The sequence below is a fragment of the Herpailurus yagouaroundi genome, unplaced genomic scaffold, assembly GCF_014898765.1.
Source record: "Herpailurus yagouaroundi ecotype Mexico unplaced genomic scaffold, PumYag 59823, whole genome shotgun sequence".
Classification (NCBI taxonomy): Eukaryota; Metazoa; Chordata; class Mammalia; order Carnivora; family Felidae; genus Herpailurus; species Herpailurus yagouaroundi.
Genome location: NW_024415196.1, coordinates 1 through 24,724, shown reverse-complemented (window position 1 = coordinate 24,724; position 24,724 = coordinate 1). Strand labels below are relative to the sequence as shown.

At 40.9% G+C, this 24,724-nt stretch overlaps 1 gene segment (V, D, J or C); it reads left to right on the top strand.

Moving 5' to 3' along the window:
- Positions 1-3,971: 3,971 nt before the first annotated feature.
- LOC121024163 (T-cell receptor gamma chain C region C10.5-like) lies at positions 3,972-21,940 on the top strand (the record flags this gene model as incomplete). The annotated part of the segment is given in 5 exon segments: positions 3,972-4,018; positions 9,113-9,442; positions 10,943-11,062; positions 19,011-19,058; positions 21,310-21,940. Coding segments are annotated over 5 exon segments (715 nt in total), but the record flags the coding sequence as incomplete, so codon positions are not given.
- Between the last annotated feature and the right edge of the window lie 2,784 nt (positions 21,941-24,724).

Here is a 24,724-nt window from a genome sequence, read left to right as displayed (position 1 = left end):
CTTTCAGAAGTACAATCCAAAATTGCTAAAGGAGCAGACCTGGTGTTTGTGAGAACAGAAGGGCTTTTCCTTTGATGTGGTGTCTGAGCGGTTTCACACACTTGAACACCTGGAAATCAAAGTGTCTTAATTCTCTGAACACTTTTCCTGGTAATTTATAAAAGTCCTTGGTAGACCACTGGTCCCTATCTCTTCTTTTTTTTCTTTCCTTTTTTCTTTCTCTTTTCTTTCTTTCCTTCACTTATTTCTTTCTTTCCTTTACTTCTTTCCTTTACTTCTTTCCTTCACTTCTTCCTTCCTTCCTCCCTTCCTGTCTTTCTTTCTTTCTTTCTTTCTTTCTTTCTTTCTTTCTTTCTTTTTCTTTCTTTCTTTCTTCTTTCCCTCCTCTTTCTTTCTTTCTTTCTTTCTTTCTTTCTTTCTTTTTTTCTTTCTTATCATTTCCATTTCTTATCAGCACTTTTTCGTGTCTACTGGCCCCCCCCCCCCCGCACAGATATTTGGGTCAATTAATCTGAGGAAAAATAAAATACCAGATGCCATGAAGCCTATATCCAAGGACTTCCAAGGGAACCCGGAAGATCAAATCTCCAGAACAAGGTTTCTACCTGCTGGTCATGCCATGAGGCTCAGAAGAAGGCTGACATCTTTTTAGAAGCTCTAACCAGTGTGATAACCTCTAACCAGGCTGGATCAAGATATCTGCAGAAGGAGTTAGGCTCATAGTAACTCCTCCTGGTAAGTAACTCTGTTCTATTTGGATCCTGTGAATGAAAAACTGACAGATTTTTTTTTTAGAAAAAAACAATGTAGGATCACATCAACATATGGACAGCAATTTTGTAGCTACTGGTCACTCTATATGGAAACAAAACTACTTGTAGACAGCTTATTTTCCTCCCTGCTTATAAGAAGGTTGAAATTGGGGCGCCTGGGTGGCGCAGTCGGTTAAGCGTCCGACTTCAGCCAGGTCACGATCTCGCGGTCCGGGAGTTCGAGCCCCGCGTCAGGCTCTGGGCTGATGGCTCAGAGCCTGGAGCCTGTTTCCGATTCTGTGTCTCCCTCTCTCTCTGCCCCTCCCCTGTTCATGCTCTGTCTCTCTCTGTTCCAAAAATAAATAAACGTTGAAAAAAAAATTAAAAAAAAAAAAAAGGTTGAAATTCTACCTTTAGGAAACACACCTCATAAAAGGATAGTTTCAGTATTGAAATTAAAATATGTGTGTAAAACATTGCCGTACATTGTTAGTTCAAGAAGATTTTCTTGTAGACCCCGTTTAAAGTGAGAAACACTTTAAGTGCCTCCGATGCTCCGTTCTTAATGAAGAGTGCTCCTTTCTCTACCAACCTGCAAAGCCTGTATGATGACTTCTGGTCTCATCTTCAAGAGCAGTACAATGAAATTTAGGTCTTACAGGAAATGACCAAAGAACATCAATAAATCCCACTTACTCTTTTTTTTTTTTTTTGTCCCACTTATTCTTTATTCCAGCTTCTTAGAGGGTAGGCTGAGACTAGTCAAAATTTGTCCTCTCATGGCTCCTGTGATATTGCCTAGAGATGGACCCGTGGAATGGAACTTGTAAGCTCAGTAAACCATTTCAGCTCCGGAATCCAGGAAAAGAATCTGTCTGCATGGTTTTACAATCTCGTGTGTTCATTTATTGTCTCAACAGACATTTATTGAAGACAGTTTCTACATTCGATGCTAGAGATAGAAGGTGTGTAAGGCACAGTCTCCACACTCCAAAAAGCTTGTAGTCTAGTGGACAAGTAGTCTACATTGTGGCTTGTCAGGCCCCTTGTTTTTCAGCCCGTGGCCGTCAGAGACACAATGTCTTAGGTTCATGAGCTCTTTTGCTTTCTTAATTTATGTACTACTTATTGCTTATCAAATTCATACATTTTGTTTAGTGGAACATTGGATAAAGGGGCCCCAAACCATCCCATTACAGAGAATAATAATATTAGCAAATATTTATTGAGGGCCAGATACCACGTTGAATAGTTTCAGTGCCTTATCTCAATCCTCAACAGCCCTGCCCAGAAGACCTTCTTTTTCCACTTTCACAAGAAAAACAAAAACAAAAACAAAAACAAAAAACCTGAGGCTTAGGGGTGCCTGGCTGGCTCAGTCGGCTAAGCACCTGACTTCAGCTCAAGTCATGATCTTGGGGTCCTTGGGTTCAAGCCCTGCATCAGGCTCTAAGCTGACAGCTCAGAGCCTGGAGCCTGCTTTGGATTCTGTCTCACTCTCTCTCTGACCCTCTCCCACTCATGCTCTGTCTCTCTCCTTCAAGAATAAATATACATTAAAAAAAGGAACCTGAGGCTCAGAGAAGTTCAGTTATTTGCTTAAAGTCACATGACGAGTTACTGTGGCAAAGTCTGAGACCCAATGGAGACTTAACCGTTCCAAAGAGTCTGGTGTAGACCATTAAGTAATAGTGGAAAGATTAAGCCATATTTTAAATTCTAAATATTTACTCCTCTGAGCCTAACCTTTTCAATCAACTCTTTAGTTGAATGCTTAATAGTAAAGGCTTATTTGTATTACTGCTCATGCAGAAAACAATGCTTCTTAAAAAACAATGCACTAAAATAGTCCTTCTCCCCCCAAAAAGATATGTCAGACTTGTTGAATATGCATTTATTGAATTCTCACAGTGTGATTCTTAGAGTGTTTCTGTAAAATGACAAGTTCTTTGGGACACCTGGGTGGCTCAGTTGGTTAAGCGACTGACTGTTGGTTTCCGCTTAGGTCGTGATTTCCGCATTCCTGAGATGGAGCCCCTTACGGCAGGGAGCTTGCCTGGGATTCTCTCTCTCTGTCTCTTTCTGCCCCTCCCCTGCCCCCACTGGCACACATGCTCTCTCTCTCTCTCTCTCTCTCTCTCTCTCTCTCACTCTCTTCCTCTCTCAAAATAAACTTAAAAAAAAAACCCGACAAATTCTTTTGACACCATTGCATTCAGTCTTCTTTTTCTGCATCGGCATCAAGTGCACCGGAAACACTGACTCTGCCAGACGAGCTGGAGCAGGTGACCTACACGCAGGACTCGGCCGCATGACCCACAGCTGCCTTTTCACTCAGGCCGGGGCAGTGGCAGCAAGACCAGACCAGACAGGATCCCCTGATGAGCAGCTCAAGATTTTACATCAGTGCTCTGGAAACGGTATATATATAGATATAGATATCTATCTATATCTATATCTATATCTATATCTATATACCTAGATATACAATATATATAAATATATACTTATGTTATATATATAGGTATATATATAGGTATATATATATTCAATATATATAATATAGGTATATCAACATATATATCAATATATATTGATTATATACATATAATCAAGTCTAAAGAGGGGTCTCAGCATAATAGGTTAAGAGATCATCATTAAGATTTCAGACTCTGGGACAACTCATCTGGTCTACCATCAGTGGGAATGGGATTCTGGAAAGAACTTACTTTACAGTCAAACCAGGTACCCACCCCGAGTACATAGAAACAACAACAACAAATATCTGTAAAAATATTAACTTTTATTTATTAAATATTCAAATATGCTATTTCTATTTTTGTTCCTCTTTGAACATTATAGAAATAGTATCTGTAAATTACACTCCAGGAGAAGAACTGGTCTGATACATGAAAACCTCTTAAGAAAAGAGGTTTAGAGGATTCAGCAAAATACTGAGGAAAGGTAAAACCATACTCTCCAACCCGGGTGAGGGAGGTGGAAAGACAGAACCCAGCTGCCCAGGCAGAAAGGGGTCAGTTCATCCATTCTTGACTGCGTTCATATCTAATGTGATTTGGCTTGAGATTCATCTTCGTTTAATGTTAGCAGGGCCTGTTTTTACATATTTATTTAAATACTGAAAAATATGGGCTCAGTTTAAAAGGGGCACAAAGGGAGATTTCTGTAAAAGCTTTTCAGACAGTGGGCTGGGTATAGCTGGGCCCACAAAGTGTTCGGTCCTGGCACACTGCTCAGGGTCACAGGTAAATATTCTTTCATTCTTCCGTATAATGTAGGGAGGGGAGGCAGGGGATGCAGGGGCGGCAGGCTAGGTGCTGGTGCCGGCTCAGAATTCTAGGATTCAGTCCCAGTTTGGTCACAAATGGCAGCGGGATCCTTGGAGAGGTAAGTGACTGTGTCCCAGTCCTTGGGGGTAGTTGCCACCTGAGCTTGTATGGGCGACACTGACAAGAAGCTAACTTGCTGGAGCAACTGGGGGTCCTTGAAGGGTGGGGATGTTAGGTCCCTGTGAGATTTTTGTGCTGAAAGGTTTATTAAAAAACTTTATATTTTATTTATTTGATTCCAAAAATACCAGTGGAAAAGAAAGAACAAAAAATTACTTAACTTGTCCTTTTGTCACAAGGTGATTCATATCAGGTATGGACACGTTTAACTGTGCAAACATATTCAAGAAGGTCATAAGCTGAGTTTGTTTTTTCTAAATTCAGACTAGTAAATGCGTTCATTCTTCATTAGTCTTAGAGATGCAATTTTGCCTGGATGAGGGAGAACATCTCACGGGGAGGTTTCTAGCTTAGCAGATCTAATCAAATACAATTTCCCAAGAATTTTCACAATGCTGGTAAAACACTGGAAAAATAAAAGAAATTATATATTTTGCTTCCCTTAGTGGTTGTGATCACAGATACAAGTGAATTCATAAATTGTGAAGCAAGTTTCTGGTTCTCTTTTTTTCCAAGTGACTACATACCCCCATGTAAATTCTAGCAATCCAGTTAGATACTGATGACAGAGATATAATTCAGGAGGTTCTGAAAAATATGTTAAGAGACCGTGGTGCAGAGAAAAATGTGAACTTTGAATCTGAATCTATCATGTTGTGTATAATCATCCTTTAGCAAGTAATTTTTGATTCACTGGTTATTGCTTTCTTAAAATTATAAAAATAATACATGTGCATTATGGAAAAAAAACTGGAAAAGAGAAAGAATAAAGAAAAAGTTAAAAATGTATAGGGACACTACGGTTAATATTTGCTAAATTCCCACCTATTCATTCTGTCAGTGTAAGAACCATCTCAAGGACTAAATGTTACAAGGACTAAATGAAATTAAATATGGAAATGACCACCACAAGGGTTGGGACATGGTCAGCCATCAGAAATAACACTTCTTCAGAATTCAGAATTACCACCCACTGGAGTTCTTTATTAAAACAAGAGTACAGAAAAATGTATTAATTACCATGTAGTCTGCAGATCACTTTAGACCAAATGGTCAGATTTGCAGAATACTTTTAATTCTAAGACTCATTGTTACCAGTTTGTAAATGATTAGAATGTTCTAAGCATTCCCTCAAATATTGTTAGCCTGACTATGAGATGATTTCTCATTTTTCAGTAGAAATGCCTGGATGTAAAAAAAGTGGGATGGTCTTGCAACTTGAATATATAAACTTATTATGATATAGTTATAAGGTCAAATATTCATTGATAACGTTTTATATCTTTATTAGATTATACTTACAAATTAAAAACGATATCATTATGAATATCAGTTGAGAAATACTCCTTCTTTTGCCCTTATATTCATTAAAAATTTTGTTCAGACTCTTCACATGCATCTAAAATGTATACTTCAGAGCAAAAAAAAAGTACTCATGGGCAATCTGTAATTGTCACGAAAGGGTTTGGTCTGAGAACAAGTTGATCACAACAGGTAAGTTTTCTCAGTTGACACATTTCCTTTTCGGATGGTGAAAGGGTGTGGTCAGAGAGCCTGGGCTTTGGGCTCAGGCTGACCTGGAGCTCTGGCTCCACCACTTACTGTTTATGTGAACTTGGGTAATTAATTATTCTCTGGCCTCCGTTTCCTAATCCATAAGATGGGGTAACAGTATGTATTCAGAAAGAGTAGACCAGAATTAAATGAGACATTGTGAATAAAGTACTTGGCACGTTGTCTTACACAAAATGGGTGCTGGATGGAGGTTGCCCCATTTCGAACCTAAAGGGAGAATTGTATCCTCTATGGAGGGTGGTCTGTAGCCGATCCTACTGACAGAGCAGAAATTCTCCAGAGGAGTCAGCTGTACTTGTAACTGCTCCAATGGGAAGTTCCCTTGCTGTCCACGGATACACAAAAAACTTGAATTTAGAGGTATGTGCTTCTGTTTAATGGACTTTTCTTCCCTTACTTGGCAACAAAAATGAAATGAAAATGTGTTTTTTTTTAATCTTTGTAGTTCTAAGTACTTTAAACCTTAATCCCTGATCATAATTGATAGAAACTCTAACAGGAACAAATTTGGGCTTCATGCTTGTATTTAGTAGAAACACAATTACATGTCTAAAATATAGTTAGAATGTGGGGCGCCTGGGTGGCTCAGTTGGTTAAGCACCTGACTTCGGCTCAGGTCATGATCTTGCGGTTTGTGAGTTCCAGCCCCACGTCAGACTCTGTGCTGACAGCTCAGAGCCTGGAGCCTGTTCCAGATTCTGTGTCTCTGTCTCTCTCTGCCCCTCCCCCACTTGTGCTCTGTCTCTATCAAAAAAAATAAAAAATAAAAAAATATACAGTTAGAATGTACTTAGAAACATAGAGATATAGTTAGTACTTTTAAATATACTTAGAAATGTCATTAATTTGAAATTCATATTTATACATGAAATACTTATAATTTATTTATTTTTTTTTTAAATTTTTTTTTTCAACGTTTATTTATTTTTTGGGACAGAGAGAGACAGAGCATGAACGGGGGAGGGGCAGAGAGAGAGGGAGACACAGAATCGGAAACAGGCTCCAGGCTCTGAGCCATCCGCCCAGAGCCTGACACGGGGCTCGAACTCACGGACCGCGAGATCGTGACCTGGCTGAAGTCGGACACTTAACCGACTGCGCCACCCAGGCGCCCCTTATAATTTATTTTTAATAAAAGTAAAATGAGAATAAAATAGAGAAACTTTCAATCAATATCAATAGGCAACCTTGAAATGTCACACTTATAAATGTTGTGGTTGACATTTGATAAATTTATATAGAATTCATACAGTTTCATCATCATAAAATTATAAAACTCAGGCAATTAACCTCAAATTCTTTTTCTTATATAAGGGTATCAAAGAAGTTTATTTATTGTATAAACAGGTTTCTATTTTATGCATAATGAAAATGATTGTGGCCATAAAAAACACTGTTAATAAATTTTAAAAAGAATGTTGAAAGAAAAAAAAACATGTAAAATAATTACCCTAAAGACAAACACTAACCGTATACGATCAAGTACACTATTAATGCTCAGTTAACTATCACATTGAGAAAGTTATGAGAGTTCAAGATTCCTTCTATCTGGAAAAGAATGAAACTTCCAGAATCTAGCTGAGGAAAAGGGACAGGAGGTAAACATCATGTCTCACCATCAAGAAATTTTCTTTACTGTGATGAACCAGAAGTATTTCTATAAGAAAACCAAATTTCCTAACATGAAAACTAGATCTTTAATGTATTAAATGGTGGCTAAAATGAAGTAAACGTCATGTAAAATTTTAAAATTAAACTTTTTTTCACATCATATGCTTTTTAAAATAAAAACAAAGTATATGGTTGGAGAAGTATGCAGAGCTTTACTATTATAACCAATGAAATACTATTTCTTACTACAAGCAAGATGTACAAAATTAAAACAACCACACTATGAGCTAATTTTATTTACTGCATGAGTAAAATCTCATCATTGCTTGCTTACTGATTTAGTATAGAACTCAGGAACTTTGTGGCACAGAAATTCTCAAGATTTTTTTTTTCTTTTCTTCTCAAAGAAGAAATCCAGAAATCCAATTACGCTTAAGAAAATGCCCATACAATTATTATTCCAAATCCAAAATAGCCCAAAAAGAAAATGAGTAAATAATTAGTGTTTCAGTTGGAAATCAAATTGGAAAGGGTTCTACTATTTATAATTTCAATCACTACATTAACATTAAATGTATAATTAGGTAACATTCCAGCATTCAAGTGACAGGCCCTTGAAACCCATGATGTTTTTTTTTTATATGTTTTGACATTATGTCTACAAGAAACTCTGGAACCATAACTATCAACATTACAGCAGTTACATATAACATTATTGAGCAGGTAAAAACAAAGAAACTTGTAGGTACGACAAGTTCAGCAGGCTTGTAGGGCAGATCCAAATTTGGGGGGAGATGCTAAGCATTGAAGTATGGTGTCTTTTTAGTCATGTGTCAACTTCTAATGAAATTCCAATATAAAGTGTGCTTTCCGTGAATATTTCCTAAAGCAAAACAAAATTGTGACCAGTGCATTATTTGATAAGGTTAATATAAGAGAATTTCTGAGAATAATCAGTAAGTTTTTTTTATATAGAAGTTTTGGAAATATTGCCACATTGCTTCTAAATTCAAGGCATTGTAAATAATTTGGCGGTGCAGCTTTAAACATTGTCCTGCTCAAAATCCTGGTGTGGCTCAGATGTGAGAGCAAAATGTTCTAAAATTCAGAAATCAAGAAGAACTCCAGTGTCAGAGGTGGGCATGGGATTCTTATTTGAAGCTAAAAGCTCAACTTAATAGATTGTCAAGTATGCCTGGAAATAATTCACACCCAAACAAGTGACTCTGTATTGTTTAACAAAATTCCATGTTTTAGAACTTTTTTTTTGTAATTTTATTTTTTTATTGAGAGAGAGAGAGAGAGAGAGAGAGCGAGCAGGCTCCACACTGTCAGCACAGAACTCGATGCGGGGCTTGAACTCACAAACCATGAGATCATGACCTGAGCCAAAATCAAGAGCTAAACACATAAAGGACTGAGCCACCCAGGTGCTCCACAAAATTACGTGTTTTAATCTGGACTCTGCCACTTAATAGCTGTGACGTTGGCAAGTTTCATAACTGCTTGAACCCCTTTTCCCATGGAAACTAAGAAAACAAGCATTTCATAACCCCAGTGTGGACAAAAGGCCCTGGTAAGCACTAACACCATGGCAACTTTTCCTTCCTTTTTTTTTTTTTTTTGTGTTAGGTGGTTCCAAACCATACAATGTTTGTGTTTCTCTCATAATAGTTCTAACTGCCATTCCAATTTCTCCCACAGCTAAAAGCCCTGATGAAGACACTTCCCCCAAGCCCACGATTTTTCTTCCTTCAATTGCTGAAAGAAAACTCCACAAGGCTGGAACGTATCTTTGTCTTCTTGAGGATTTTTTCCCTGATGTTATCAATATAGATTGGAAAGAGAAAAATGGCAGAGTAATATTGAAATCCCAGCAGGGAGACACCATGAAGACTAAGGACACATACATGAAATACACCTGGCTGACCGTGAGAGAAGACTCAATGGGTAAAGAACACAAATGTATCGTCAAACACCAGAAGAATAAAGGAGGGGTTGATCAAGAGATTCTTTTTCCTTCAATAAACACAGGTATGTGCATGTACACATGAATATAACCTCCCAGAACCCTATTTTTCCCCGATGGAATACACCACCTTTTCTGTCAAGAATTGATGGAAAAGAAGCAAATAGAAATCTTTCCTTAATGTTGTTGCCTTTAATGGTACCATAACTGTCCTGCTATTTCCCCATAGAATTAAAATAGTATGGGCTTTGGAACATACAAAGAAACAGAAAAAGAAAAATTCACTTAGCCTTTCTCGCCTCAGTTTCATCATCCAAAACATGGAGGTCATTATGATGTTTCTGAGGGTCACCGTATGGGTGAAATGAAACAGTACACGTGAAAGCACCTAGCAGCCTTGTATCCAATAAATGCTCAAAAAGAGAATCCACTTTTGATGATTTTACTTGATCAGGAAATAAAAACAATTGCCCATCCTTCAGGAATATTCTACTCAGCAGTCAAAGTCCCTCTCACTTCAATCTTGCTCTGCTCAAACATAAGCCATAACAAATGAGTTCTAGGCAACCAAATTGTTGTTCATTTGAGGGAGGCAGATCACAGCTCAACAAAAAGTGGTACTTTGGTCACTGACGTTTTAGTACAGTTTTGGTGTTTTCACATTGACTTTTCTCTACCACTGTAAGGTGAAATTTGGTAAGTGAAGACTGAGTGAAGCTTACACGTGCACACGTGCTTCCATTGTACACAATGAACATTTCTTACCGTTAGTAAATGCTGCCCAGCAAACACTTCCTGCCGTCCGAGCGTGCGCCAGGCCTGGAGGGGATGCAGGAGGGACCACTGTCCCCAGGAGCATCACTACAGTAGGGCAAATATCCTTTTCCTCTCGCTCCTGTCACCCGTGATTCAGGCACAGTGTCCCAAAGGAGCCCATTGGTGTAGACGCTGCACGTATTTAGACAGTGTGGGCAGAGCTGAATGTGCTCTGGCCCCACTGTGTCCCAGTAACTCTCTAGACTCAGAAGTCAAGTCCTGAGCATGGACACGCCGGACCAGGGCCCCAGAGGGCCCCTAAGAAGGAACCAGTTCATACTCTTCCCGGGGGTTATCAAGCCCCTCGCAAGCAGTGGGGAACAAGCACATAACAGGACATGTGAAGAGCTTTCTGTATACAAGTCTCAATTTCTGACATCAGTCTTCATCTTTTTGGGTCTGGTAAGAAGAAAACCATAGACCCACAGTGGCAACACGTAGCTTAAAGCCTCAAGTCACTCAAGCAAGATTTAATACCTAGCCCAAGTGCAATTTCAACCCCCAGAACAGTAACCTATAACCAGTTGACATGGGAATTTCCTGGTCAACACTATTAAGTTCATGGATTGACTCCTTCTGTCCCCCTTTTCTGAACTCCCCTTCTATTGTTAGAAACCTTTCCTTCTCTATAACCCTTTGGAGGTCCCCTCTACTTGCTAGGTGGGATGTTGCCAGACTCATAATTCACTTGATTAAAACAGCCATTAGATCTTTAATATTTACTTGGTTGAATGTTTGTTATTTAGCAGATTTGGTGACGGGATCCAAAGTGGGCTTCCAGAAGGAATCAGAGACAAGTAGAAACACAAGGCCGGTAACCGTGAGCCCTTCGAGTACACTGTCTGCATCACCATTTTCAAGTGCCGCGGGTGAGTTCCTGATCGCACTGGGCTTCCTTTCCGGGGCAGGTCACCTTGGGCTGGCACATTTGTCTGGAGCCCAACTAAAGTGGCAGAAGGATCTGCCAGGAGCTAAGCCCCTAACCCATCAGACCACAGCTCCCCAGGTGGAAACCTCAGTGAGCCTCCAGGAGAATTGTTGGTGCCACACCCAGAGCATCATTCTGGCCAGAACGCAGTATCATCCCTTGCTTACAGCCCACACCCTAAGGTGCACATAATTGTTTGTCTGGTTTTGTGTAGATAAAGGCTACTGCTCACAAGGATCTCAGATGCAGAAAAACCCACAAAATTGGCGGGCATGAGTCAGGCACTTAAAGACTGTTAGAATGCTCATCATCCCAAGAACACTCCCTTGATAGTGTAACTTGGTCAAGGAAAGGGCTCAGTTGGCACTAAGTAACTCACCAAACTGAGAAAACGTCCCTGCAAGGAGCTACACTCTCAATCATGCACTGTCCCCATCTGAAGACACATCCATTTTATGTATTAGTTCGGGTCCGAGAAGCCCCCAGTCTGAGCTTATGGGATCCTTAATTCTAAAGAATCAAGTACACCACCCTCCATTACACCTGCTTATTTTACGTCTAAGAACCATAGTCCCAGAAGTGACAGATACCTATCAAACATGGCAAAATCTTAGGAAGCTTGCTTTGTGTCCTGAGAAACTGGCTTTGTAACTGGGTTTGGTGACCCCCAAAGGAGACCAAACAGAAATATGGCTACACCTCATTTGCGGCTACATATGGCTAAACAAAAGGGTGTGTTCACTTAATTTGAGGCTAGGATCCCACAGATCTGCTTCCAGCCCCCAGAGCAATTACGACCTAGAAATACAATAGACATCATGGGGAACTTTCCAACTAGATAAGATTATTTAAGAAGTGTGTTTAAAAGCCAGTGTTCTCAAATTAAGGAGGACACTTCCATTAATTAATAAGCAGAAGCCTCCAGAAGGTTTAAATTCCAAGGTAGTTTCCTTGAAACATTCATTGCAAAAGCCTAGTGAAAATTAAAGATGGAACAGGTAGCTATAACAACAAAACTGTAAGACTCACGTAACTCCCCCCCCCCCACTTCCTTTCTTGCTCTTTGGGCCCTCACTCCAGTGTGAAATGTTTCTCGCTGTGAAAAGACCCCACAGCTATAAACAGAAGTCAGCCAAGTCAACGGCCTTACAGACACCCCCGTATGTACCTTCATAGGAAGAACTCCACATGAGCCCCACCCAGAGTTGATGAAACTGAGGGTTCTTCTGGAAACTGCTACATTATTTCCTTAAACAGTTAAGTGATTTCTGGTAAATACTGTGGCCAACAGAAGGGGTCCTGCAAAAACTGGCAGAAGCCATCCAAGGGTGGAGACTCGAAGGAGAATCCACTTCTTCTAAATCTCTGCCCACAATGCCTGGTCCGGAGAGGATAACAAAATTTCCTGTTGTCCCACCCTTTCCAAATCCACACCCATTGCTTATGGATCCTTCCTCTCCCAGAGACAGCCGTTGCCTCCTTGCTGGCGTCATCCTGAATCACTGCTCTTAGCTCTCTGCCTGCCTGGGACGTGTGGCTTATGGGTTTCTTCCTTTGGCTGTGACTGTGGGTGACCCTGGATCTGGGGAGGGCAATATTCTCTGCACCCTCTCTGGGGACCCATCTTACACCCAAGGGGGTTATTCCATATGCCAGAAATACTTAAAATGTAAAGTATGCACTCAGAGGGAAGGAAGCCAATTGAGGCACATACTTGGATCAAACTTTGATGTCATTTCACGTAAATCCAAGTATTTGAGACACTGAGACCAGCTGGACTGACAAATGCGAACAGAACCAGAAATGCAGCTCTTGGGTCAATCCAGAGTGCCCCTGTTCCTTCACCCACCCCCACACTTCTCGTAGTTCTGGAAAAGGGCTTATAGACGGTTGGCTTTTGGAAAAGAAAGTCTTTCTTGGAAGAACTTGCATTCTTTCTTCACCCTTAAAGTGATCAATCTTATCACACTTTTGACATGTAAACACAGGCCACAAGCGCCCAGGACTGAGAGAAACAAAGGAAAAGAGACCTTTTTAAAATACAAACTGCTAAAGGCCTCCTGTGCCTAAACCCTGGCTCGGTGTCCTTCATAATCCCGGGGACACATATAAATCTTAACACTTTGTCCATAAATGTCTCCATAAACATCAGTGACTCAAGGGTCTTTGCAGCGATCTGTGTCCCCACAAATACACATCGTCAATGTGAGATATTTTTCTCTCTGGAGACATTGTCAAAATTAGTTTGCAAAGAGCTCCATTTCCTTGGTTTGAAGGCAAGCACTTGCAAGGATTGGGCATTCTAAACCTCTCAGAATGATAGAAACTAACCAATGTGTGTTTCAACTTCACATGATCTGGGAAATTATTTGGTTGTTGTTTTAAATAAAATAGACATATTTTTTAGAGTTATTAGCACTAAAATTAAAACTTTCACATGCATGGATTTACTAAAAGTCAAATAAGTAGATGTGGTCTCTTTAAAAAAAAATTTTTTTTTTCAACGTTTATTTATTTTTGGGACAGAGAGAGACAGAGCATGAACGGGGGAGGGGCAGAGAGAGAGGGAGACACAGAATCGGAAACAGGCTCCAGGCTCTGAGCCATCAGCCCAGAGCCTGACGCAGGGCTCGAACTCCCGGACCGCGAGATCGTGACCTGGCTGAAGTCGGACGCTTAACCGACTGCGCCACCCAGGCGCCCCGATGTGGTCTCTTTAAAATCTTAAAGAAAATAGCTTGGGATAATGATGGATTTTGATATTTCCTGACATTTTTCTTTTTGAGTTTTAATTTTAATTCCAGTGTAGTTAACAGGCAGGGTTCTATTAGTTTCAGATGTACAATCTAGTGATTCAGCACCTCATACATCACCCTGTGCTCATCGGGACGAGGGCACTCCTTATTCCCATCACCTATTTAACCCATCCCTCCCCACGTCTCATAAAATTTTTATGGGTAATTACAGCTCAACTTCATGAACAAGTAAATTGAAAGATGTAAATAAAATAACTCTTTTAAGATAATGTTTTAAATAGTCTCCCAAATCTTTTTGGTGACCTAAATCCTTAAAATTCTGCTGAGTTAAGTATTAAATTAGATTATATTCATTAAATATCTAGATCATTTCCAAGTAAAATAAAACACTCACTTGTTAGTTAATGAACATAGGTTTACCTACTTTTGGTTTTGGTATTGCAGAGAAACTGAAGATAACTTGGGCTTATTCAGAAATGTATTTTGTGACTTACTGAAAGATTGTTTTATGATGATGCACATGTTTCTAGACTTTTTGAAATGTATCCATAAATTTACCAATCTAAGAAATGCTGGTATAACAGATCACAACTGCTGGCTTATTTTATTTAAAAAGATTTAAATATTTATTTATTTTTTAGAGACAGACAGAGTGCAAGCAGGGGAGGGGCAGAGAGTGAGGGAGACACAGAATCTGAAGCAGGCTCCAGGCTCCGAGGTTTGAGATGTCAGCACAGAGCCTGACGCTGGGCTCAAACCCATGAAGCACAGGGTCATGACCTGGGAGGAAGTCAGACGCTTAACCGACTGAGCCACCCGGGCTCCCCAACAATTGCTTGCTTATTAACTTTCATTAAAAATGAAGTTTCTAAAAGAACAGAATTTTAATAAATGTAATTCAGACTACTGGAAATAATAAGGGAAATAACCTGGAGTGCAAGGAAAATAAGATGTGTCTTTTTAATAAGAAAAAGTATGAGAAATGGAAATATGTTTTTGAGGGAGGGAAAAAAAGATTTTTTTCCTAGGCAAGCCTGGTTATCTGAAGAGGCAAACTCAAGAAAAAGCCTGAATGTAAAAGAGAAGTTGTAAAAGGGGATGTTTGGAAAGGAATGTTATGCGTGGTCAGGATCGATTAAGACTGGAAGGAAGAATTTTTTAGGGCGCCTGGATGGCTCAGTCGGTTAACTGTCCGATTCCTGATTTGGGCTCAGGCCATGGTCTCAAGGTTCCTGAGATTGAGCCCCTCCCCGGCTCTGCGCTGACAGTGTAGAGCCTGCTTGGGATTCTCCCACTCCCTCTTTCTCTGACCTTCCCTCACTTGTGGTCTCTCTCTCTCTCTCTCTCAAAAATAAACAAAGATTTAAGAAACATCACCCTTCATACTTTCATCAAACGTGAAACCCTTTCTTCCTCTTCTCTTTTCCTTTGCTCTGGCGATGGCCCTCATTTGTTTCTCCCAGGTAATTGCTAGCAAGGGTAAACTCTGAACTTTAGAGGAAACTTCTATTCCAGACTAGCAGTAAAGGTAACTGGTCTTAGCTTTACTCAAGCTAAAGAAGACCTCTCATTGGTTGACTTCCCTCAGTTTACATCCTGACTTAGAAGGGACTTCCCAGGAAGCTTCCATGATCCAGGATTCCCTCCTTTGGAGGGGCCCTACTTCCCTGGTTAAGGATAAATTGTAAATGAGGTATGTTCAGGACCTTCTCCTTCATGCTTTAATTTGTTGCATAACCTCTTACTAAAGTAATGGCTGCCCAACAAAAATCCTTAGACTCTGGCGCAAAAGTACTTCCTGAAAATAAGATAGACCTTGGTTATCTCTTAGCTGAGCAAGGCTGGGTCTCTCCTCTAACCAAGACCACCTGCTATACCCCAATTAACAGGTCTGGGGAAGTTAAAACTCAACAATATCAGGTCACTGAGCAAGCCTCTTGGCTTCAAAGAGTTACTTGATTTTCATTGCTTTGAGTCTTGGGAACTATCCCTTCAAACTACTCCAAACATGAGAAATTATCCTGTATTTTGTAATTACGATAAGCTGCCTGGTGGTTCTCTCAAAAGCTTTAAATGCAAGTTCAGAGCCGGTTACCTGCAAACTAATGATGTCTCTAAGATTGGAATGTCAAAAGAAAAGAAATCAAGAGAACAGAATGACCAACTCAAACACTGTAGAGTTGAAGCGGTAACCTCTGAACATTCACAGGCCAAAAGGTCAAGACCTGTGAATATCAGAAGAGCAAACACACAAACTGTGAAAACTTCAGAGAGGTTGCTGAGTGCTGTTAATGCCTTCAAGTGTGTCTCTCTAAGTTAAACCGGGAGTCTGAGCAAAAGGCAGGGCTGTTAAAAAGAAAACCACAGGCTCAAAATGGCTTCACTCAGCTTAAGACCCCAAACCAGTAAACCAAGACTTCATCCCTGCCTGGCTGCAGTTTCAACCCCCAGAACTGTAGCCTTGAATCAGCAAACATGGGCATTTCCTGGTCCGCACTAGGGAGTTTCCTGATCGACCCTCTCCATTCCCCTTATGAGAGTGACCTTGCAATAATAATGTTCTTTGCTAATAACCTTTTTCATTCCCTATCTTTAAAAATCTCCCCATTTCTGTGCCTCTTTGGAGCCCCTCTCTACTTGCCAGATGAGATATTGCCCGATTCGTGAATAGATCAATCAGATCTTTAAAATTTACTCGAATGAATTTTTGTGATTTCACAGATTATTAGTGTGTCCAATGATCAAATTAGGGCCACACATTACCTTCGCTTTCAGCTGGACTATGATGAGAGCACATGAAATTATGTCACTAACAACGCTTGATCTTGAAAGCATAACATGGATTAATTTTTTTTTACTTTTTGTTTTTTATTAAACATTTTTAGGTATATTTATTTATTTTGATGGGGCGGAGAGTGCAGAGAGAGAGGGGGACAGATGATCAGAAGCAGGCTCCATGCTGACAGCAGAGAGCCCGACGCGGGGCTCGAATCCACCAACCATGAGGTCTTGACCTGAGCCAAAGTCAGACACTTAACCGACTGAGCCACCCAGGTGCCCCACGGATGAATTTTTTCATATACTTATTGTATTTATTTATGTCCTTCCTTATAACTAACTAAAACAAGATCACACAGGCAGCCCTAATTTTTTAGCTCTGTAGCTAAGAAACAGAAAAGAAGCAAATGAGCACAGCATAAATTTAATGTGACCATTGGGCTGAAGTATCCTCTTCAGTTTTGATTTCTCTAGTGATTGGAGAAAAGTAAAAGGTATAGTAAGTTCCATGGTGATGTGTATGATGAGGGAGAAGTTCCTGTTTTATGATGTGTCTTACTTGGCACCTATTTCTGAAATGAATGTTTCCCAGCGTCTTCTCATGACCACAAAGCTAATGGGGCATTTCTGTTAATGTAATTCTGCAGCAGATTTCTAGTGCTGTTTCTTGGAAGTTTTTGGTTTGTTGTTGTTGTTTTTGGAAAAAGCTTGTGTGTGTGTGTGTGTGTGTGTGTGTTTATGATACATATACATGAAAGAACAAAACAATGGAGTGATTCCAAAGGCAGATAAAACTCATCTTGTCCATGTTTTTAACCAACCACAATTAAGAAAGAGCACCTAGGACACACACAAATTTTATTATGAAAATTGTTACCCACATGACTTTATGTTGATCAATGCATGATGATAAGAGATTTTTATTGATCTTTTTTAAAGTTTTTATTTTAATTGCAGTTAGTTGATACACTTACAGGCTATATTAGTTTCAATATAAAGTCACTGTATGGGAAAGAAAGAGATCTTTAAGAACTTTAAAGTCAGCTCTTGAAGATCTTTTAACATTTAACAGGTTTATACTAACATGTTCCTTCTTGGGATTTACCCAAAAACCTATGCCCTAAACCCATTTTTTAAATAGTGCACCAAAATAAGATTACGCTCACCAGAACAGAAAAAGAATCAACCAAAATTATCTTTCACCTCTCTCTTTCTGCATGCAATTGTCAATGATCTTTTTAAGGAATTTTGTCTTTGTATGTATGTCGTGCTCTTTTTTTTTAAAACACTATAGAGAAATACAACTGTCACCTCACGTTTTATATATTCAGATGGCTATCAATGTGACTTGACCTGTCATTCTATCTTTGCACTGAGGTGCTGAGCTTTTCAGATATCTGGAAGGGATGATGTCTAAGAGTCCACAATGGTGCAGTTATGTTCTATTTCTATGGACTGTTTTACAAGGCACTTCCCACATGCTGTAACTCATCTAACCCCCCACAACCATCCCTGAGTGCTGGCTCTGCCCATCACTGGCACAACTCTCCATAAGTTATTTAAACCCTCTAAACCTTATTTCCTTGTGTGTAACATGGAGTCCTCCAAATTCAGTTCACATCACTGGCACTGGGGGATCAGATGAGATAATGCACATGAACCTTTGGCATAAGTGTCTGGCACAGTAATAATCACTCAATAGGAACTGGTTTTCATCAGGATTATTGACATGTCCACAAGCACAACCACTCCACAAAATGATATGCGGGAGTTGGGCATTGTGGGGCGTGCATGACTTGAAAGGTAGGACTGATTTCTTTGCTTGATGGAAAATTTACCTAGAACAGACTCCTTCCAACATGTAAGATTCTGCTGTGGATCCTAGGGTCGGACGCATTTATTTTGGTAGCAACCCTTCAGGTCAGCAGTGGGTGCCGAGGACTGTACGACAGCCACTGCTTCTGGTTATTTCTCCATCCAACAAGTATTTATAGAGCACCTGCATCACAGCAGACTCTGTGCTAAGAGCTATGAGCACAGAAGGAAAACAAGACAGTCTCAAACATTACCTGCTAGTTGTGAGAAAAAACCATTCATCATTCAAGAACTTCAACATCTCCATGTGCAGAAATACAATGTATGAATTGATCTACTGAACTACGTAGAATCAGACCAACCCTTTCTGTAATTGTGGGCTCATATTTATAATAACTCTTTCTTCTCTGATGACAAATTCTATCTGTCATCTATGTATGTATGTATGCATGTACCTATCCATCCATCCATCCACAACACAGCCACGTGCCAATTAATGGATATGAACAATCAAATAATATTTGCTATTATTTCTTGCAGAGCTCACTGCTGTTAACTCTACAGAATCTTCTTTGAAAGACAAAAATGGTAAGTTTGTCTATATGCTTGCCTTTATGTTATGCTATAGCATTTTTTCCCTCACAATCAGGTTAACTTTTTTTTTTTTAACGTTTATTTATTTTTGAGACAGAGAGAGACAGAGCATGAACGGGGGAGAGGCAGAGAGAGAGGGAGACACAGAATCGGAAGCAGGCTCCAGGCTCTGAGCCATCAGCCCAGAGCCCGACACGGGGCTCGAACTCACGGACCGTGAGATCATGACCTGAGCTGAAGTCGGACGCTTAACCGACTGAGCCACCCAGGCGCCCCTCAGGTTAACTTTTAAACTTCCCAGACTTCAGATAGAAACCTCACAATGGTTGGATCTTCCAAAATAGACTGAGTGATAATTTAAGTCAATCCATCATTTCCTGGGGATCATCTTCACACAGTAAATGCAGGTTTGGGAATGAAAGGACCATAAAGTAGGGGTGCAGCAAGGGCCTCTGAAGTCTTTCAGCAATGGACTTCATTCACTTCTGTGGCCTTTGTTTCTACTGACTATGGAAAACATGATATCGAGTTGCTTCTGGAGTTTTTTTTAAGCCTTTGTTCTTGCTCATAGTTAATGAATGAACTGACGCTGAGAGGTTCCCATTCAGAAGGCATTGCGTGCACTGTGAGTGCCTTTTGTTTAATTCTTAATACTCACCATGGAAGATTTTATTCCCATTTTACGCCTGAGGGCAATGAGCTAAAATTAACGAAATCTCTTGCACCATGCCACACAATGAGATCTGGAGCTGCAACCCAGAACAACTGAATCCAGAGTTCATATACTAACTCAATTTTTATTCTCCCTCTAAGTCCAAAGCCAAGGCCTTGAGACAGGCTGCACCCTTTGGAGATGCCACAGACTGGATTTTCACCCCAATTGTTTCGTTATTAGTTGCATGAATATGGGCACATTACTTACATTTGCTGAGCCAGCCAGGAATAACACAAATAACGCCTGAGTTAGCAAAGCCATAGGAGCACATATGTGGAATGTCTAGCATTGGGTATCTCATTTAACGGACACATTGTAAGTACTGGTTTCTAGCCCTTTATTCCAACATATGTGGGAAAGTAAGAAAATGACATGGAGCGTTGGCTATAGTCTTGCTGATCTGCCCTCCGAGTCCAATATCAAGGGGCCTCTGGACCTTATATAACATATTACCTGACCAAGGGCAAGGAGTTTTGATCGCATCACCCCTTGAGGTCCCTTTCACACCAAGTGCTAATAATTTTGGGGTTCTGACTTTGTGGAGATAAAGCCTTGGCCTTGTGGTTCATTGAGTAGCCAGCCTGGTCCATCATTATTGTCATTAATTATTTCTGACATCATGTATTTCCTGTTACACTTCGAAGGATATGAAATACTATAGTCCTATAACATAATAGCTAGAATGATAGATACTCAGGGAGAAAAGGGAATGAGTTTGATCTCCTAAAGTTGCAGAGAAATTGAATTAATCCCTTACTTCCATTTTATGTAATGCCCTCTTACCACAAACCTCTCACCCACCCCGCCATGAACACCACCAAATTTCCATGATTTGTACCATTGCTAGGAATCTCACTGAATGAATGCACAACATGTAATGGCTGAGATCCTTCAAAATAAACAATTCAGCTTTATATCTGTACTTAATCATTTGATATCTTGGATGGGTATTACGTGAAGTGATGCAGAATTACACAGTAGCTGAGGATATGTGCTTGAACATCATGTTCCTGGATTTGATATTTGGCTCCTGGTACTAATGATAGAACACTAGGCAATTACTTCTATATCCTCAATTTATTTTTAAAATGGGAATGAAAATAATAATCTCAGAGGTTATTGACAATTAAATAAGATTAAAGTTTTGCATGCGAAGCTCTCAAGTAAGTGGCGGTGAGTTTGTGGTCAATGGACATTGGCAATTATTCTTACTTCGAGACATAGTCGAGGTGAGGAAGTGCTAAGAGCTCTTTATCACCAATGATCTTTTCCATTGGATTCGCTCATTAAAAATGTGACTCTTCCTTTGAATATGTGGGAATGTTCTAAGTCAACATCTCAGAGGTTGGTGATTGAGTTGACCTGCAAGCTGGATTCTGAATTGTCCTGGTGGTGGTGGTAGTGCTGAGGGGGGTGTAGATGTTTAATGTCGGGTTGTGGTGGTGTTGGGTGGTCACTTCAACCCAGGTCATCTGAAATGTATGCTGTCAACCCCTCTCTCATGTAAGTCCTCGCCTTTCAAAAACACAGGTGAAACTAACCGATGGCTTCCTTTAGACCCCCTGCAGCTGCAGCTGGTGAACACCTCTGCCTACTGCACCTACCTCCTCCTCCTCGTCAAGAGCATGGTCTACACCGTCATCACGGCCATCTGTCTGCTTGGGAGAGCGGCACTCTGTGACAATGGGAAGAGTTCCTGACCCGTGGTGGCACAGGGTCCATGTTTCTCCATTGACTGTTGTCACTAAAAGTGTCTGCTGTGGGTCTAGCGGGGCTTTCTTTCTGGGTGGTTCATTTCAGTTCACACGTTGTCTTTTTCTATGTGTCATCATTGCAGAATGGGTTTGCAAACTCCTGGGCAAACAGGAAATGTTACTCTGCACCAAGAACAGACTCTGCCATGAGTCAGGGGCGGGGCCGGGGGGCACCCACGGGGGCTTCAGCACCGCTCTCTCCTTCTTGCCCACCAGCTGGTCAGCCGCCCAGCACCCTCGCCTCTGAGTACACTTGGCGTGCAGCTTCCATAGTGTCCCCTGGGGCTCTGTATGCAGATAACTGCCTGGAGGCCTTTTGTTTTACATTTTTGGAAGCTGCCATCTTTGCTACCTGAGTTTTGTTCTGTTGTTCATAACAGGCATAATAAAAATAATCAAAAGTGTACTTTTATCTCTGTGTTCTTTCATTTGGTGAAATCTGAGAGGCTAAGGTAAGGAACAGCATGACAACTGAGCCTTCAAATTCAGCATTGGTTGTTATCATGGCCAATTCCACATTTCTAACTCTTTCCCTGAGAGAGTCCTTGTGATGCCTTCTTTGGGGCTCTAGCCCCGGGCGAGCCACTGTCAGTGAAGGGCTCAGGTTATTCCTTAGCAGATTCAGACTCATTTGGTTTAAGACACTCTGGTGGCCACAGTATCACATGTCACGTGACAGGTGGGTATGTCAGACCTAGACCAGTGTCTCACATACGCCATGTTTCCTGATGTCATAGGAACCCCAGGACAGCTGCACTAACACAGGAAAAGTAGGGTGGTGGAGAGGTTAAGTGCTTGGACTCTGAACCTCAAGTGCTCGGATATAAATTTTGGGTCTATAGCTATTTGAACACTCCGTGCTGTAATGTTGTCATTTGTAAAATGGACTTACACTGACACGTTTCCTGGAGTTGTGTGGATGTGATGAGTTTTTATTTGGGAAGTTCAACAGCATCTACTGCAGGCAGCTCTACTTTAGAAATAATAGAGAACACACGCACGTACACACACACACACACACACACACACTAAGTATGACACTCATTTATATATGTGTGTGTATTTCTACAAGCATGGATGTACAACAAAATGTTCAATGTGGTGGGTGGGTAAAAAAATAAATGTTTTTCTATTTTCGGTAATGAATGCACCTAAAGTAAAAACTTGTATATGTTAGAATGAAAACAATGCCTCATTTAAAATTGGAAAGGATTTTTTTTTTGTTTATTTACAATTAGTTTCAGTTTCTGTGAAACAGCTGCTTTTGGAATCCAAATACAGGTTCCCAAGGGGAAATAACACGAGACCCATCAGATATAAGGAAGAGGAAATTTAATTTTCTACTCCTTGATTCTCGGGTTTTGATCAGACCTCTTTAGGACAAATACCCGGGCCTCTACCTAGAAATCTGGAACTGATCTGGAACTGTTTCTGCATATGGAAAGCACAGAGGCAAAGGGGAAACTAGCAAATGACCCAGAGCCTTGTGGGCTGATTTCAGTGCCGGGCACTCCTAGCCAGTGCCCCCTGTGGCTTCCAATCCTCAGCCCCTACCTTCCCCAACCCGACCTGGGCAGCCCTGCGGGCTCTGCTCTGCACTGGCAGGTGCAGAGAGGGGGAGGGCGGTGGTGCAGGGGACAGTGTGGGGGGCAGGAGGGCGCTGGTGTTTTGTTTTCTCAGGGTTTTTCTGGTCTATGTGCTCTGTCAAATGTGGTTGATTCGTGGAAAAGGCTTGAAGTCAAACCGGCCCCTACTGGTTGGGGCTGTGCAAGCGGTGGCTGGGGTGCTGCATGATAAAATAGGGGCAGTTACACCACAGCCAACTTTGCTCACTTCCAAAAGGTCACAGCTAATGAAAGAAAAATCCATCTGCACACACGCATACATACGATTGCTGCCAAACATACTCTTATCCTGTGGGTGAGTGCCAGAGTCCTGCTCCAGCAGGTCCAGGGGTTCCCGAAGGAAGAACGGCGTTGGTGAAAATAAAACAAAACTAAAATAAAAAACTAAAACTAAAATAAAAATGGACACAGACAACAGCAGTGTGTTGAACTGGCCGATTTATTGCAGTAAATGTGGCGTTCTATATGCTAGCCATTTCCTTGTAGCATACGTCATCTATGTTTTTCTAACATCACGTAATTTTGAAAATGTTCCTATGTGTAAACAACCTTTAAGAAATAACATGGCGATTTTCCCCTAACTTTCCTGCACACCCTTGGATTATTGATTAATTTCTTGCATTATTCCATTATGCATCTGCGTTTATCTATAATCTACAAAGCATTCACTTTGCTGTTCTCGTGAAAGGCCCTCCATTTCTCAACACCTCAAGTGGAACAGTTACAGGGACATGACCTCCTAACCACATGAGGCCAGAAGAACAATGTGTTTGCCTCGGTCCAAGGTGCCAGGAGGGGCCGAAAAAGCCTTAGAAACCCAGGCCCCATACATTCTCAGAGAGACAATGCACCTAGGAGCCAATGAACCATTCTGTACCTCAACCCACTAGGTTCAGTCATCATCTGGAATGCCTCCGGGGGGCCAGGTGGGCCTAGGGGTTGAAGTCAACTGTGCCCAGAGATACACTCCTTAGTTGCCGGAGTGAGGCTTTCAAATCCATATGTCTCTCCTTTACAGGCCCTCTTTGCTGGCAAATGTATGAGGCTATCCTTCCTGTAAGTAGAGGAGTCTCCATAGGGGATGGCAAGGGCTAAATGTAAGGCCTCACAATTTCTTGAGGAACCTTATTTTCTTCCCTAATGGTTCTTTTCCCAGGAGGCCTGCCGAGGGCAATTCCACAACAGACAATACCCCAGGTAGTTTTAAGGCCAAATTACCTAAAGCGGGAGTCCACAGCTGGGGCCCTGCCACTCAGGCTGGGATAGCTTGGCTTCCAGCAGAGTCTGAAGACATTTCACCTGCTTAGAGTCATGTAAGTCAGTAAAGGAGCTTTGACTCAAACCCAAGTCTAACAGAGTCCAAAACCCATCACAGCATCCACTGCATATAAGTAGAATTCCATGTGTACATATAGTTTCTTTTAAGCTCTAAAAAGTAAACAGCCATAAAGGAAATTCCAAAGAAGTTGCAGAACTCAAGAATTTCTCTCACATGCCAATAAGCAAACAGCATGAGCTGTTCTTGAAGAGCAGTCATTTGGGTGACAGTGCTGGACTCCTGAACGT